At 38.8% G+C, this 15,201-nt stretch overlaps 1 protein-coding gene across 1 annotated transcript in view; it reads right to left on the bottom strand.

Moving 5' to 3' along the window:
• Nucleotides 1-14,831, bottom strand: part of LOC150075130 (uncharacterized) — a 47,812-nt gene extending 32,981 nt beyond the window's left edge. The window contains exons 1-3 of the mRNA XM_090388375.1: nucleotides 14,733-14,831; nucleotides 12,047-12,184; nucleotides 10,318-10,423 (exon numbers count right to left, since the gene is read on the bottom strand). Coding sequence (XP_090244501.1) covers nucleotides 10,318-10,423; nucleotides 12,047-12,184; nucleotides 14,733-14,831 — 343 coding nt within the window. The remainder of the gene's footprint in view (nucleotides 1-10,317; nucleotides 10,424-12,046; nucleotides 12,185-14,732) is intronic.
• Nucleotides 14,832-15,201: the final 370 nt, after the last annotated feature.

Raw genomic sequence — 15,201 nt, 5'->3', positions numbered from 1 at the left:
CAATGCATTGCACCCACACATCACCAACATGTGATTACTGTGCCCGAAGCGATCACGTGCATGCCGAATGCCCGAGCAAGGTTGAGCAGCCGAGCTGCATTAATTGCAAAAGAAAATGTCGTGACCATAATCATTCTGTTAGAGATGCAGCCTGCCCGGAATACCAAAAAGCTCTAGAACTGGCGCGACTTAGGACCGCGGATGGCTGAAACCCTCTGTCCTAGTCCCCAGTCGGCTGACAATCAAACTCCAGATATTCAGCTCACCAATCAACCAACTAACCATCCAAGCAAAATCTCCCAAACACTTAGGCTCATGCAAATTAATGGACAACGATCACGTGTGGTGGCAGATGAAATCCAAAAAGCAGCTGAAGATAACAAAATTGATATTATTGCAATTCAGGAGCCGTATGCAACCAAAATCCCCTCTACCAATACCCATAAAATCACAGGGTACTCAACCCAAGTAAGAATCATACAGCAAACCAATACAGACTTAAAAACTTGTATAATTGTTCTAAACGAGAAACTGGATGTCCTGGTGGTTCATGGGCTCTGCACGAGGTTTGCAACCTGCATTCAAATCACGCACCACTCAATGACCTTCTACTTAATGTCCCTCTACTTAATGTCCCTCTACTGTCCGCCCTCAGGACAGTTCGAGGAATCACTTAACTATCTTGACCATACATTACACTTTTGAGGCTCAAAGAACATCCTAATAACGGCTGACGTTAATGCGAAGTCCCATTTCTGGCACAGCCTAGTTCCTGATCCCCGAGGACTGCTGCTGGAAGATCTTATCCTCACCAGGAACCTAACCATCCAGAATCTACCAAACAAACTATCTACATATTGCAGTTTAATAGGACAGTCAAATATTGATGTAACCATTACTAACAATGATCTCCGAACACACATACAGAACTGAACAACCATTCGAGAATGGACGCTTAGTGACCACAGGGTTATATATTTCCACATTACTAATAACCAACCGCCAGCCCCTCTCCATGAACCATAGCCTGGCTTTGTCCGATTCTCCATGAAAAAGGTAGATTGGGCAGCATATGAAGATTCCATTAAACAGGACTTTCCAGAATCAGACTCCTCCCATCGCACAGCGCTTTCGCCTGAAGAACTGGCAGAAACCATCCAAATCGTCATAACCAAGGCACCCTATAGGTCGGCAAGTTAGAAGAGAGTTTGCACCAGACCCTGTGCTTGGTGGAATTGAGAACAGAATTGACCAATCAAAAGAGAGATGTCCACAGAGCGCGAAAAATATATCAGACCCACAGAGACTGGCCAACTCCTGATGTCACCCGGCATTATAGAGACTACATAAATAAGAAAAATACATATACCAGGGAAATTATACCGCCCTAATAAGAAAAAATAAAAAGGAAACCTGCGAGAGACTAGTAGCAAACTCAGGGAACACTGACCCCTGGGGTGTTGTGTACAAGGTTGTCACAAAAAAGCTCCCCAGAGGTGAAGTGCTTACAACCACTGTCACGCCCCAAGGAGAAGAAACCTGTTCGTGGGAGGCATCAATAAACAATATGCTAGATGTCACTTTTCATCCCACAAACGGAGGAGCAGATCCAGACCTGCAGGGAAAATGATAAGTACAGAACAGATAATGCAGAATCGCAATTCACTACGGATGAGCTCATCCTGGCGGCTTCACGTATAGCAGCGAAAAAATGCCCAGGTCCAGACCTCCTGGAGCCGGAAATAATCAAAAAATCGTAGAAATAGAACCGGAACTCTTGCTCCAACTCTTTAACATATGCCTCACAGTGGGAGCATACCCGCAAGATTGGAAAATGGCCAACGTTAAACTAATAATTAAGAATCCAAACAAACCACCAGAACAGCCATCTTCCTACAGACCGATCACACTACTCACAGTACTAAGTAAACTTTTTGAACGGCTACTGTTATCCAGAATAAATCACCACTACCAACAGGCAAACCTATCCTCACCAAACCAGTACGGATTGAAACCAGGTCGATCCACAGTTGATGCACTCCAAAGCCTAATTGCCCAAGCACAAGAATCTGAGAAAAAATACGTGCTAGCTATCTCAATTGATTTTGCCGGGGCGTTCGACACCCTATGGTGGCCGAGCGTCCTGACCCGGCTCCGGGAGACAGGGATTCCTGGCAACCTCTTCAATGTGCTTAAAAGCTATCTCACCGACAGAGCAATCAAGATAAAAGCTCCCTACAAAAAATAGAAAGAAAAATATATAGAGAGTGCCCACAGGGGTCAGTACTTGGATCAACAATGTGGAACCTCCTGATGGACCAGTTTCTAAACAAGGATCTGGAAGGGGTCCGCTCACAAGCCTTCGCAGACGACCTCATCTTAACAATAGAAGCTAATTCCAGGGCACAACTGGAAATACTGGCAAACCGCGCTGTGCAAATTCTCCAAGACTGGTCCACACACCATTTACTACAAATGTCACCGACGAAGACCAACTCCATACTCTTAAAGGGAACACTGAATATCCACAGACCACCTCAAATTAAAATTGGCACTAGAACAATAAGGCTCAGCACAGAGCTCAAATACCAGGGCGTCATCTTGGATACCCGCTTATCCTTCAAACCGCACCTAAACTACGTAAGAAGAAAAATAAGAAAATGCACTGCCTTAATAAACAGAATTGCCCGAAGAGACTGGGGCTTGAAACAGAGAACGATGATGTTTTATTATAAAGCAGCCTTCTTACCAATCGCAACATACGCCGCTGTTGCCTGGTACAAAAAGGTCAGCACAGCTGCAAACCTAAGAATACTTGATTCCATACATAGAATCATGCTACTCACTGCTACACGCGCCTGCAGCACAGTGAACACACACGCTCTGCAAGTCATCGCAGGAACCCTCCCCTTAGACCTAGAGATGGTGAGGAGAGGCATCCTCCACGAGCTCGCTAAAGGCAATGCTTGTACACACCTTGACTTCAACGGAGATCCAGGAAATAACCGCATTGCGGAAAAAAGAAGACTCCAGACCCACTTGCTGCAGGCGTGGCAGGCACGATGGGGTCTCCATCAAAGGTCGGATAACAAATAAATTCTTTCCAAATATAGATAGATTCCAACCTAAATTACCAACCTAGTACGCACCTGGTCTGTTTGTGACGTACCTACTCACAGGACATGGTGCCTTAAACCAAACTAACAACTCTGGGAATAATTGAAAATCCAAATTGCACTTGTGGCGTTCCAGAAACTTGGTCGCACTTAATGTATGACTGCCACCAATACGACGACACCCGCTGCCAGCTGGTGACAAGACTACAACATTCACCCAAGGACCAGAAGCAATTCATTCTGGACGATAAAGGGTCATATATAGCATTCACCGAATTTGCGCAGAAACTGTTTAACAGGCGTCGAGCCACACTAGCCCAACAAGCAAATGACAACACAACTGGAAACTAAATGGGACAAGCTACTGTTCCCACAACAAATTTCATACCTCCAACGAGAATAAAAGGACATGTTCTACAACTCTGCGACTGACTTAACTCTGAATCTGCAAAAGGGCCACACGGACCTGAACCACGCTGCCATCAAGACTCGTTGGGGACCAGAATCGAGCACCTGACTCGATTCCTTTCCAACCCTACCACGGCGGGGCGGGGACTCCTTGTATCCCCTCGCCGAACCCCCCCCCTTTCCTCTCTGGTGAGGCATGGGCATGCCTCACTGACCAACTGGGGGCATCTCCTCTATCGCTCCCATATTTCTATCTTTACCCCCCAGTCTTCTGTCTCCCCTCCTACTCTATCTATATACAACGTGAACGCCCCACACACTAAATTTAACAACACTCAAAATAATCTTCGCCCAGTCTCGGCCTATCCATCTACGTAATATCAAACCCCCAAGCGGTATGTATAGGCATACAACGAATGGTGTATGCAGACAAGTGAAATGAGTATATACATGTGTATATACACATACATATCATGATTTTTTTTTTTTTTTGGTCCTAGCCGCCGATATCTCAGGAAACTAAGCGGCAGGACCTGCAAGAGTAACTAAGTCTACTGGGTTCCTGGTCTGCCTCCACGGGGCGAAGGTGGGGTAACGTTGGGCTCGAGCAGGGGCCCAGCGGCTAAATGACCAGATGAACAACGGTACACGACATTACACATGTACAATACCCACACACTTTTAAATCTCTGGCATTCCCAGCAAACTGGTACACCCACAATGAAAGCAACGCGGAGATGGGGGATAACCCCTGGTGCCGCATGACATCAATATACCTTACACCTTACCTTACCTTACCAAGGAAATAGCAAAAACTTTGTCCAACTTTGTAAATGAATCAGTTAATGCGAATACATGGGGATTACTATACAAGTTAGCACGAGACAAGATTTTCGCAACTGACATCTTTAGAACCATCAAATCTGTCAGCAGGAAACCTCTAACTGGGCTGACTCAATCAACGCCATTCTCAACATACTCTTTCCTGACGATAACCCGCTGGAAGACCTTCCAGAACACAGTACAATCAGAAAAGACAATGAAAAATACCAAACATCAGTGCAAACTGACCCATTCACAAAACCTGAACTTGAAGCAGTTCTTAAGAAGATTAACGTCAAAAAATGCCCAGGACTGTACATGGTGGAGGTGGAATATGTTTTCATCATTACACTACTTAAATTAAACCTGAGCTCCTGCTATTGTTATACAACAAATGTCTCTCTCACTCATGTTTCCCATAAATCTGAAAGACTGCACTACTTCGCCTCATCGTCAAGCCCAATAAACCAATTACAGAGCCGAGATCCTTTAGACCCATAGCACTTCTGGCCAAATTGGGAAAAATCCTAGAACGGTTAATAGTTCTGTGCATTACAAATCTGTTTCTTTCTCGGAATCTGATCTCGCCTGCACAATATGGATTTACCCGAGGTAGGTCTTGTGAGAAGGCCCTCTCAACCCTGGTCCTGCATCAGGAGATGTCCAGTTACAAGTATGAAATGGCTTTGTTCATTAATTTTGAGGCGGATTTCGACAACGTGTGGTGGGAAAGCGCCCTGGAACGCCTCAGATCGGTACAATTCCCCCACAATCTCTATTGGCTAATCCGGAACTACTTTTCAGAGCGATCGATCATCTAAATACCAACAGTTCCAGAGGCTTATTTACCAGGGTGTCCCCAGGGTTGGTTCTGGGATCTGACCTGTGAAAAAACCAGGAAGTTTACAGCCTCCATCATTAGAATTTCAAGAAATGAGTGGGCCTTTCCAGGCAGACCCTGCTCCTGTACTATAAAGTGGTATTCGTTCCCATAGTCTCATTCGCGGCCGGAGCTTGGTTCCACAGAGTGGTAACCGTAAAATGAGGCAAAAACTGAACTCAATGCACAGGGTAATGCTACTAGCAATACATCGCATTTGCCGAACGGTGTCCACCGCGTGGCAATCCAGGTTATTGCTGGGACCTATATGTAATATTTAGAGGATTATGCTTCAGGCTAAAAAAGGAATACCTACCTCCATCATGGATATAGACCTATCGCTGAATGATGATAATAAAAGGAATAAAAGCTCGATGCTTTAAAGAGCTAATAATATCCGGCAAACAAGGTGGGACAATTCAACTGTTGACACTGTAGCCAGAAATTTCCTACCGGATGTCTCCTTTGTGATGTCGAATAAGGTTAGCTCATGGTTTACAATTAGTATGGAAACATCGCATCTTATTACAGGGAATGGGTCCCTTAAAGAAAAACTCCACCAGCAAGGTCTGTTAAATACTGACCTCTGTTTCTGTGGAGCAAAAGAAAACAGGCAACATCTCCACGAATGTGCCTGTTATGAAGACATTAGGAATGAGCTGCGAAATGAAGTCTCGTCCTTCAGCAAAAATCAAGTTGACCAACATGTTCTGACTCCACATCATTTGTCTGCACTCCACGCGTTTGCAGCTTCTGCCTTTGCCAGAAGGAAACGTATGCTTACAACCAATGCGGTAGCAACAAAACCTCAAGCACCAATCAAAGATCAACCAATTGACCTTTTCAGGAATATTATTATTCTATTTTTTTTTTTTTCATTCCCTCACCTCGCTTTTTTTTTTTCTTCTCTTAAAACCTGCACCACAGGTGAATGTTTGTGTGTTTTTTTGCTAATGTCCCTCTGAAATTGGCCCCCAGAGGATCCTGGCCCACCTGTTAGCACCTCCAAGTGAGTCAGAGTCTGTTTTTAAACGTTACGTGAAATATCGGGACTGACCCACCTTCCCGTGGTGTGGACGAGTATCCAGAATCATCTGTCCAGGTGACTGATACTTCTGGGTAGCCAAGTGGCCAGAACAGAAAAGTAGAACCAATACACACAAACCTATACACACATATCTGGCCCATTTGTAGTGATACTGTTCTTCACAGAGACACGAGGCGGAGTTGAACGAATGTTCCAGGTACCGCCCTTTACATATACACATCTTATTATAGATGTAATTGAATTTTAGATTCCATTCAGGAAACGTTTCTTGTTATTTGACGTCTCTTTTTGTCATACTTTTCAGGGGTAAATGGTCAAGAAATATTTTGCCACTTTCCTCCCGATAAGGGACCTTGTGATGCTGAGATCCGGCTTTTCTACTGGGATGACGAGATTGAACAATGTAACCTATTCATTTATGGTGGCTGCGGAGGTAATCTAAACAGATTTAATTCAGAGGAAGAATGTGAAAAAGCTTGCAAAGGTAAGACCTAGCCGAACGGCATTTAAGAAAACAGTGAAATGTCTTATTTTATTTCATAGGTTAACAAGTTTACGAAAGTTTTACGAATTTTGAGCTATGAATATTGACAATTATTAATTATGAACAGAAAATTAATTTAACTTCGCTTGATATAGTAAGAAATGAAATGTCAACAGCCATAATTACATAAGATACTCAAAGTTTCCTCGGAGACGGTCAAAAGTAACCGTTTCCTTTTGTTTGAATAATACACGCAGCAAATAGTGTGGAATCAATATTGAAAATGAATCTGAATATTGATTCAGAGGTGGAGGATAATTCAAGAAGTTCAGCATAACTTTATTAAAACTTAAAATATTCATTCATTCTGGAATCACTGATCACTATATGATGTCTGAGTTGCTGATGGTTGGCAGGTCATTCGGTAATAATAGTATGGTCTGATTTCAGTTTAAAATGAACTGTTGAATGGCATCTTTCCATCTAGAATCTAGACTAGTGTTTCTCTTTGTCCTGTGGACATTTCAGCTAGCAAAAAGATTCTGCTCGTCACCTACTAACGCTGGTTCCCGTCTGCACCAGCCGACTACAGATTATTCTTTGATGTTTCTATTTTATAGAAACATCAAAGAACACTAATCAGTAAAATTACTGGAAAAGTTGTAATTAATCGAAAGCAAACTCTGAGCTCGTTTGGATGAAATCAAAGTTTCAAATCCAAGGGTTTTAAACTTCTGAGGGAAAGCCACAGTAGTAAACTTCATGTCGTGTTCACAAATATTATAATTTTAATTTACGTGGGGATATTTTAAAGATAAATCGAAAATCTCACAGCTGATGTTGCTGCAAAGAAGGAGCAAACTACGAAAGCCAAATGCATGTCACTATGTTTTTTTTTTTTTTTCATAAATAGCGACAAGCAAGAGCAACGAAGTCAAATTTGGAAAACTCATTTTATTTGTAAAATGAATTTTATCTTTTAGAGACGACGTCCTTCGGAGTTTGTTTGCTTTCTACGAGAGATCGATAACTGTTATTATATTCACTTTTAGTTTTATATATGATCAATTTTTCAATATTGATTGAACCTGAAATTTTAGCTTTTTTTAAGCATGTTTTACGGTTTCGTTTTAAAACTTACATGGATTTATCTAATATAATAATATAATTTAATAGATAATATCATTTGTAATAATTATTTAATATAAGAAGAATAAAAGTGATTTATATCAAATTATTGTAGGCTAATTGATTAATGTTTTTATTTTCGTAACTATATAACTGAATGAACTATTAAAATATTCATTATTATTATAATTATTAGAATTTCATTATTTTATTTTATTCTTTAGGTGGACCTACACCTGAACCTACACGTAAACATAAACCTACACGTAAACCTAAACCTAAACCTACACGTAGACCTAATCCTAAACCTACACGTAGACCTAAATGACACTATAGGAAATTTACGCATTCATTATGGAGGCATTTATCTAGTCCAGTCCTAGTTGGTATTTATGCATTTGTAATGACGAAATATTATTTAAAAAAATTGTTGTTCTTTTGGTAATTGTAAACATACAGTTAATAAAAGAGCTTATGGTCTATGATACGATTATACTTCTAATATAAAATTTTTAGGCTATTCATTTTTTCCTGGATGCATACATGAAAAGTTCTGTGTTAATTTTGCTGTTCTTGATAGCTGGCGCCTGAATAATGTTGCTTCAAGGTTGCCAAATTTCAATTTCAACAAAAACTTGAAATAATAATAGTAATAGAGGTATGTGATGCAAGAAAGCAAGCGTATGACCTTATGTGGCATCATCCAAAAAAAAAAAAAATTCACACAACCATTCCCTCTAAATGTTTGTCCAGTTCCTCCTTGAATTTATTTAAGCTACCAACTTCCACAACGACAGATGGACGTTTGTTTCAGCAATTAACCACCCGCTGGCTATAGGCAAATTACTCCACATCTATTCTACAATTACAATTTATGCCCCCTTAAGTTCGTATTCTGGGCAAGTGGAAGAATCCCATCAGAATTGGGTACTCAACCCTTTCAAGGCCTTATACATCTCAATCAGATCACCTAGCAGGTACCTAGTCTCCAGCCGCTACAATTTGCAGACCTTCAGTCTCTCTTGGTAAGAAGATCCCTTCATTTCACTCACCAATCTTGTTGCGCTTCTCTGCACAGGCTCAAGAAAATCTACATCCTTCCTAAAATGTTGTCTCCGGACCTGTATGCAGTACTCATGGCCACGTTTTGAGTACTGCGTACTCAAGATCTCTTTATTGATTACCACTAGATTTTTATTGACCATCGGATTATCCACACCCATGAAACCTTCGCAAAAAAAAAAAAAATAAAATAAAATACTATTAAAGAAACTTCCTGTTTTCTAATGTTAATTAAATAAGAAAATACTGGGTGTGTGAATGGTAAGAAGACGTAATGGAATTAAAACTGTTATGCCTTTTGTGAAGGAAACAAATTATCTAAATGAAAAATGTTGTAACTGACGTGTGGTTCTGATTCAAGAAAATTATTTAATGAAAAATAATGTAGTAAAGAATACAATGCACTAGAATTCTTTCTGAATGTCTAACACTATAATTTATCTCTTACCCAACCAAAATTTTGAGAGTTCATACATAATACAAAATCTGTAATTAACACAAAACACACTAAGGAAGTACATTGTTTTCTGTATCTGGCTTTCAAAATTGTCCATAAAAAGAACAAAAGGAATAGAAAGGATGACCAGTACTATGGGGAAAGAGAAAAGTTTTTTATTTCATATTTAACATTCGATCGTTGTAAATTGTCTTTTTATTAGGGTAAGAGGCTCACGACGGTCAGCATAACTTAGTTTACAGAAAGAATATTCTTCAGAGTTCACTTCTCCATTACCTGTAAGAGACAACTTGAAAAAAATAAAAGGCTTAATAGCCGGAGAAGAGGATTAATTTTATTCAAATAACAAATAAAAAATATTGATAATCTAAAAGGTGTGTTTTATTTTCATAAGTAATTTTTAATTTTATTGAAATAACGACAAGAAATGTATCGATTTTTATTAATCTAAAGATGTTTTTTTGTTTTCATGATGAAGTCTTTTTTACTTCAAAACACTGCATTGTGATAACTGATACATAATTAATTTTTATTAACTTGTAATATACTGAAACATTTCATAGGCTATAAACGTAAATTTTATCCAATTAAACTGCAACCTAGTTTGCAATATAATAAAATTTCATTCAGTTTAATACAAAATATAATTATAAAACTGTTAAGAGAATATGGTACAGGTGTCCACCAACCTACTAATATTTGGCTTGTCTTATTTGGCACAGATATGCCTGTTTGGATATTTTTTACGAATTTCTCTTGGCAATGAAAAATGGTTAATATGCAAGTAATATTCTAAAATAAACTCATATTCCTTTAAGGAATATGAGTGCACAAGGTCTGAACTATATCTGATTTTAGCGGTACTACAAAACGTGAAACGATGCATTTCTAGCCCTTTCAAGATTAACTTACCTGTTCTGTCATACATATTAAATCTGTACCATAAATAAGTTGTAAGCCATTCAGGAAGACCGGCATTTTTGTTCAACACAGGACCTAGATGTTCCCGCATTCGAACCTGAGAAAAAAAGAAGACCTTGTATTTGTTTTTTAATGAAATAAAATTCTCCTTTCAGTGTTCAGAGTCAAGAGAGATTAAAGAACATATTTGTTTTTTTTTATTACTGTGAATTGCATTAAGTAATTTTTAATTCCTAAAACTTGCAACTGAAGCAACAACCCTTTCGAAAATTTTGGAGAGTAAACATTTTACGCACACAAAAAAAGGTCAGAACATAGGGGACGGCTCGCCAAATTTAAAGATCGTTTCAGGCGACGAAATGAAATCATTGACTCGTATTGAAGCCATCCTGCTTGTGGGAGCACAAGAGCAAATCACTCTTTCTTAAACATTTAGCAACGAATACGATAACCAATTTCTATAATCATCACAGAATACTAAGAAAATAACCTGACGGTGATCTAGGGAAATAGGAATAAGTTTCATTTTCATTAATGATATAATAGATGATGCAATAGAAATTAAAAATCTTAGAAATAAATATACTGTCCTCTCAAAAGTATACCAGCAATTTCGAAAGAAATGGGAATTAAAAACGCGTGGGTCCATTTTTACAAACGAGAGTGCTTGGAACAAAGCTAGAATTTAAGCGAATTCCTTCTTCAGCGCATTCACTATCTCATAAATCGAAGTGGGTCGTGCTAGCTTCGTCATGATTCGGGATTCTATGGGATTCAGATCAGTATTCTAGAACAGCCATGCTAATTGTAGAATTTAGTTCTCCTCAAATCAATTATATAAAAACTTGGCTTTGTGGGACAGTATTATCATGCAGAAACATGAACGGTTCTGCAGAATTTTTGAAGAGCAGGCATCAATATGTTAACCAATGAGCATATACAAGCAAATCTGGACAATGAAGACTTTTGTCACTATACCCAACCTGTCTAAGAAGACCCAGCCCACACTATGGCGGTTCCTCCTCCGAACTCTATTGCTGGGACGATGTACTTCAATAGATATTGTTCTTTGGCCATTCTCCAAGCCAAAACTCAAGTTAACGCTAAACACTGCGTAGCGCAATCTGTCACATTATAAATCACTTTCCATTGTTCTAAAATCACTGAAAGATGAGGGATCATATCCCACTATTCATTAGCAACCATACTATGCAAAGATCTCTCTCTCTCCCACATGTGTGCGGATCTAGCAGTATCATATTTTAATCACGATGAAACGCTCTGAAACTGACATTTGAAGCTCCCAATGGGACGTTTTGTAAGGGCCTTTTCAAGGATGATGATTCTTTACAGCATTCTCTGATCAATATTAGTCCATTTCCTGTCCAGTTAGCCCTATTTGACTGTAGCCCAACTGTTATATTACTATCGATCTTCCAACCTTTGACAACTTTGGAAGGCAAAAGTAACCATCTGCTATATCATACACTGAAAAATAATTTACGTGGTGACCTCTAAGAAAACATCCTGGAACTACGTAAAATGTAGAATCTCAGGCTACTGATATTTCTTCCATGTTTTCATATTTGTTACTTATGCGTATGCTCTTCGTTAGTTTCAGAGGTGGAAGGGGGGTTTGAATATTTTTGAGAAGTATTGTATATGGAATGATATTAAAACAAAAAAAAAACTATATATATAGTCCATTCAGTCTCCTTACCCATTCGTCAGAGGATAGTTTACCATCTTGATCAGAGTCTGCTTCTGCTAGTAAACAACTCCAAATAATTTTGTACACTTCTTGTATCATTTCATACTTTTTGGATCCTGGTTTCCAGCCATTAAGTTTGCATATGAACTGAAAGCAAAAATAAATTATATCGATCATTTAATTTGTCAGCATTTATTCACGTTACATGTTGGTAATAATTATTACCAACAATAAAAATCATCTTGCGTATTTATTTCTGTTTTTAAAAGTAAATTACTGATTAGTGCAAAATATCCAACAGAAAGGATTATTTTCACTCAGCCTTCACTTCTTTTATTGGAAGTAATATTCTATAAAGATGAGGACTAGAAGGATACCGGTATTGGTTTGTGTATTAATCGCCAAGGCAGCCAAGTATCATGAAGTAAATAAGTAATAATTCAGTATATACTGAATTTATGTAGTTTAATATATACTGGTATAAAATGGCAACAGAAAGTCCAAGATCGCATTTGCTGGAAACTTCTTGAGGAGGCATTCATCCTACAGCGGATCGACAAAGGCTGAAGATGATATACCGAATGTTCTAGACGTGAATTTCTTAACATGGCTGTCAGTAAAAGAACTCCTGCTTTCTAAATGGGATAAGCGTTATGTAATCCCGATTTCAACTTAATTTATATGTCAGGCATTCCACGCAACAAATGAATTGTTTCTTTTACAGGAGACGTAAAGATTCAAATTGGTCACTCGTAGGAAGTGAATTTGTTGAATATGTTGTTTATCGAAGTGATTAGGAATTTTTATTTTAGTTGTTTAAAGAATATACAAAATGGCCAAAGGACCTCGGAGGAACTAAAATGTTTAAGTGGTCACTTTGTGGAAAGAAATGCGTCTCTGCAAATTTATCGAACGCATTACATGTGATCGGTGGCAGATCAAGGACACTTCCTCCTTCCCCAGCATCCGACTCACAAATAAATGCAAATATATTAAGCCTAAATTATATATTATTAAGTTAATGTATTCATTTACAGTGCACATCCACTTAATATGAATGTTATTTAAAAAATAATATCTACCACTAATGTTTGATTTCTACTAAAAAACTTTAGGTCTCCGAACCTGTATCCAAGTTTGTTTTATTTTATGCACCGATACAACACTCATTTTCTTCAGAGGTTTCTAGAAAAATGCTCATTTATGGTATATAAGTTATAATATTTGTTTATTTACATATATTTCTATTGAAATCCCCCCCCGTAAATTTTCCTGGATCCATGATTAAATGTCTGGGAAAGAATGAAATGTAGTTATCCGATTATTGGGACCATATGAAACCTAACATCTTCGAGAATTAAGGAGTCCTGAACTTAGAAAATACATTTGTTTAAATCCTTAAAAAAATAGACCTAACTGAGCTTGTTCTCAGGCCTCCAGGAAGCATCTGTTCAGAAAATTGAATAAACAAAGGCAAATGATTTTACAGCCAGTAGGATCTAAACTGCCTAGCTAATGCTATGATCTTAATGTTCACAACAGAATAAAATTTGCTTTTGCAACGAGTTGCCTGATATTGCACTACTTTCCAAGAAACACAAAAAAAATTAAATGTTAAAATTTAAGATGGTTTTTATTCTTATTTAAATATTAAATACATTTTAATTCATCTCTGTTGGCATTCTAACCGCCCAAAAAAATTATTTTCTTGTTGCTTTATAAACTTTGTTAGTTCAGTATGAAAACTAGATATTTTAAATCCTGTATTAGATCGAATGACCCGTTTTATCAACCTATGCACCCAATGAGCCCTACTCAAACTTTATATGATATCACTAGCATATTATACTCATCTTAGGAGTTAGCGAAGCAGAACTAAATATTGTTCAGTCTTCTATGCGAAAATTGTATGAGTTTAATGTAGTTATTTAATGTATAAGTTATACGTTAATCACATCTAGTTGAACTACTCGGTGAATAAAGCATTTTGAAGTGGGAAATCTGCTGGTCACTTAACCTCCCATGTTGATTCTATATTTCTTGTGAGGCTGTATCTTATTGCTGTATGGTCAGAGGTGGTCCAGGCTTCATTGACCTGCCACCCTGACACCTTACTTGAGATTGATCTTGTGGTAATTGTTATGTCTATTATAGACTCCCACTCAGTACTGGAGAATGCTGGGAGGTTATTGGGCCTGTTTATTATATCAAAAGGTGAGTTGGCCAGAAAGTCTTCCAAATGACGCCCATTATGACAATCTTGTCGGTCAGCTCTGAGGCTGCGCCAAGCAGCAGAACGGCAGTTAACATCCGCCCCCAGGATGATTTTAGCGTTAGGTAGAGTAGTGATAACTGTTCTTAAGTAGTTAATAGCTGGGCCGATGTCTTGACTGGGTCTACAATAGATTGATATTAAATAGAAGGCACCTAAGGGGCCAATTACATGGGCACACACACTGCCCACACCGTGTAGAGAGAAGAGATTTTGGTGACCGTTATATTCGGGTTCCGGACGACTATGGCAGCCCAGGCTATATCTTCATCTGCTTGAATTATTTTATATGTCAGAGGATAGCCTCTAATTTCTTGGAGTGGGTGTATGGTTCTTGCAGTACTAGCATGGCAGCTAATTTCCTCTTTTCTTGCTTACAGTCAGTGCGGGGTATCGATGTATATCAATGTTTTCTTAATTTGCCTTTTCCCTTATTTCCTCCGCTACTGTACGTGCTTGCTGAGCATTAAGTTGTATAAATTTAGTAACACTGTTGTTGAATGGTTTAGGCCTCATTACCATAATCGGAGTTCAGTTGTTTGTTTCGCTTTGCCTTGATGTAAATAGTACATTTGCTGTCTGTGATTGAATGGGATGGATCCAGTTTTACTGCTTTGCAGTTTGCGTACACCGCAGCAGATGATTTATTTGGACAACTGCTATACTGATGCCCTTTTTGGGAACAATGCCCACAGATTGGTTCCGTCTGTGTGCAAGTGTGGATGGTGTGCCCAAAACGACAGCACCTGAAGCATTTAGGAACAGCCACATGTTCCTTGAAGCGGTGGCTGCTCCAACCAATAAAGATCCTGTCTTGCAGTTTTAGTTGGTTCCACGCTTGTGGAGAGAGTTCCACTACCCAATTACAGAGTTTGGAAGACTTAGACTTGGT

This window comes from Mastigoproctus giganteus, chromosome 14, assembly GCF_048544385.1.
Source record: "Mastigoproctus giganteus isolate SK-2022 chromosome 14, ASM4854438v1, whole genome shotgun sequence".
NCBI classification, from domain to species: domain Eukaryota; kingdom Metazoa; phylum Arthropoda; class Arachnida; order Uropygi; family Thelyphonidae; genus Mastigoproctus; species Mastigoproctus giganteus.
Note: the sequence above shows the minus strand (reverse complement) of the source record. Positions and strands in the feature narration are given on the sequence as shown.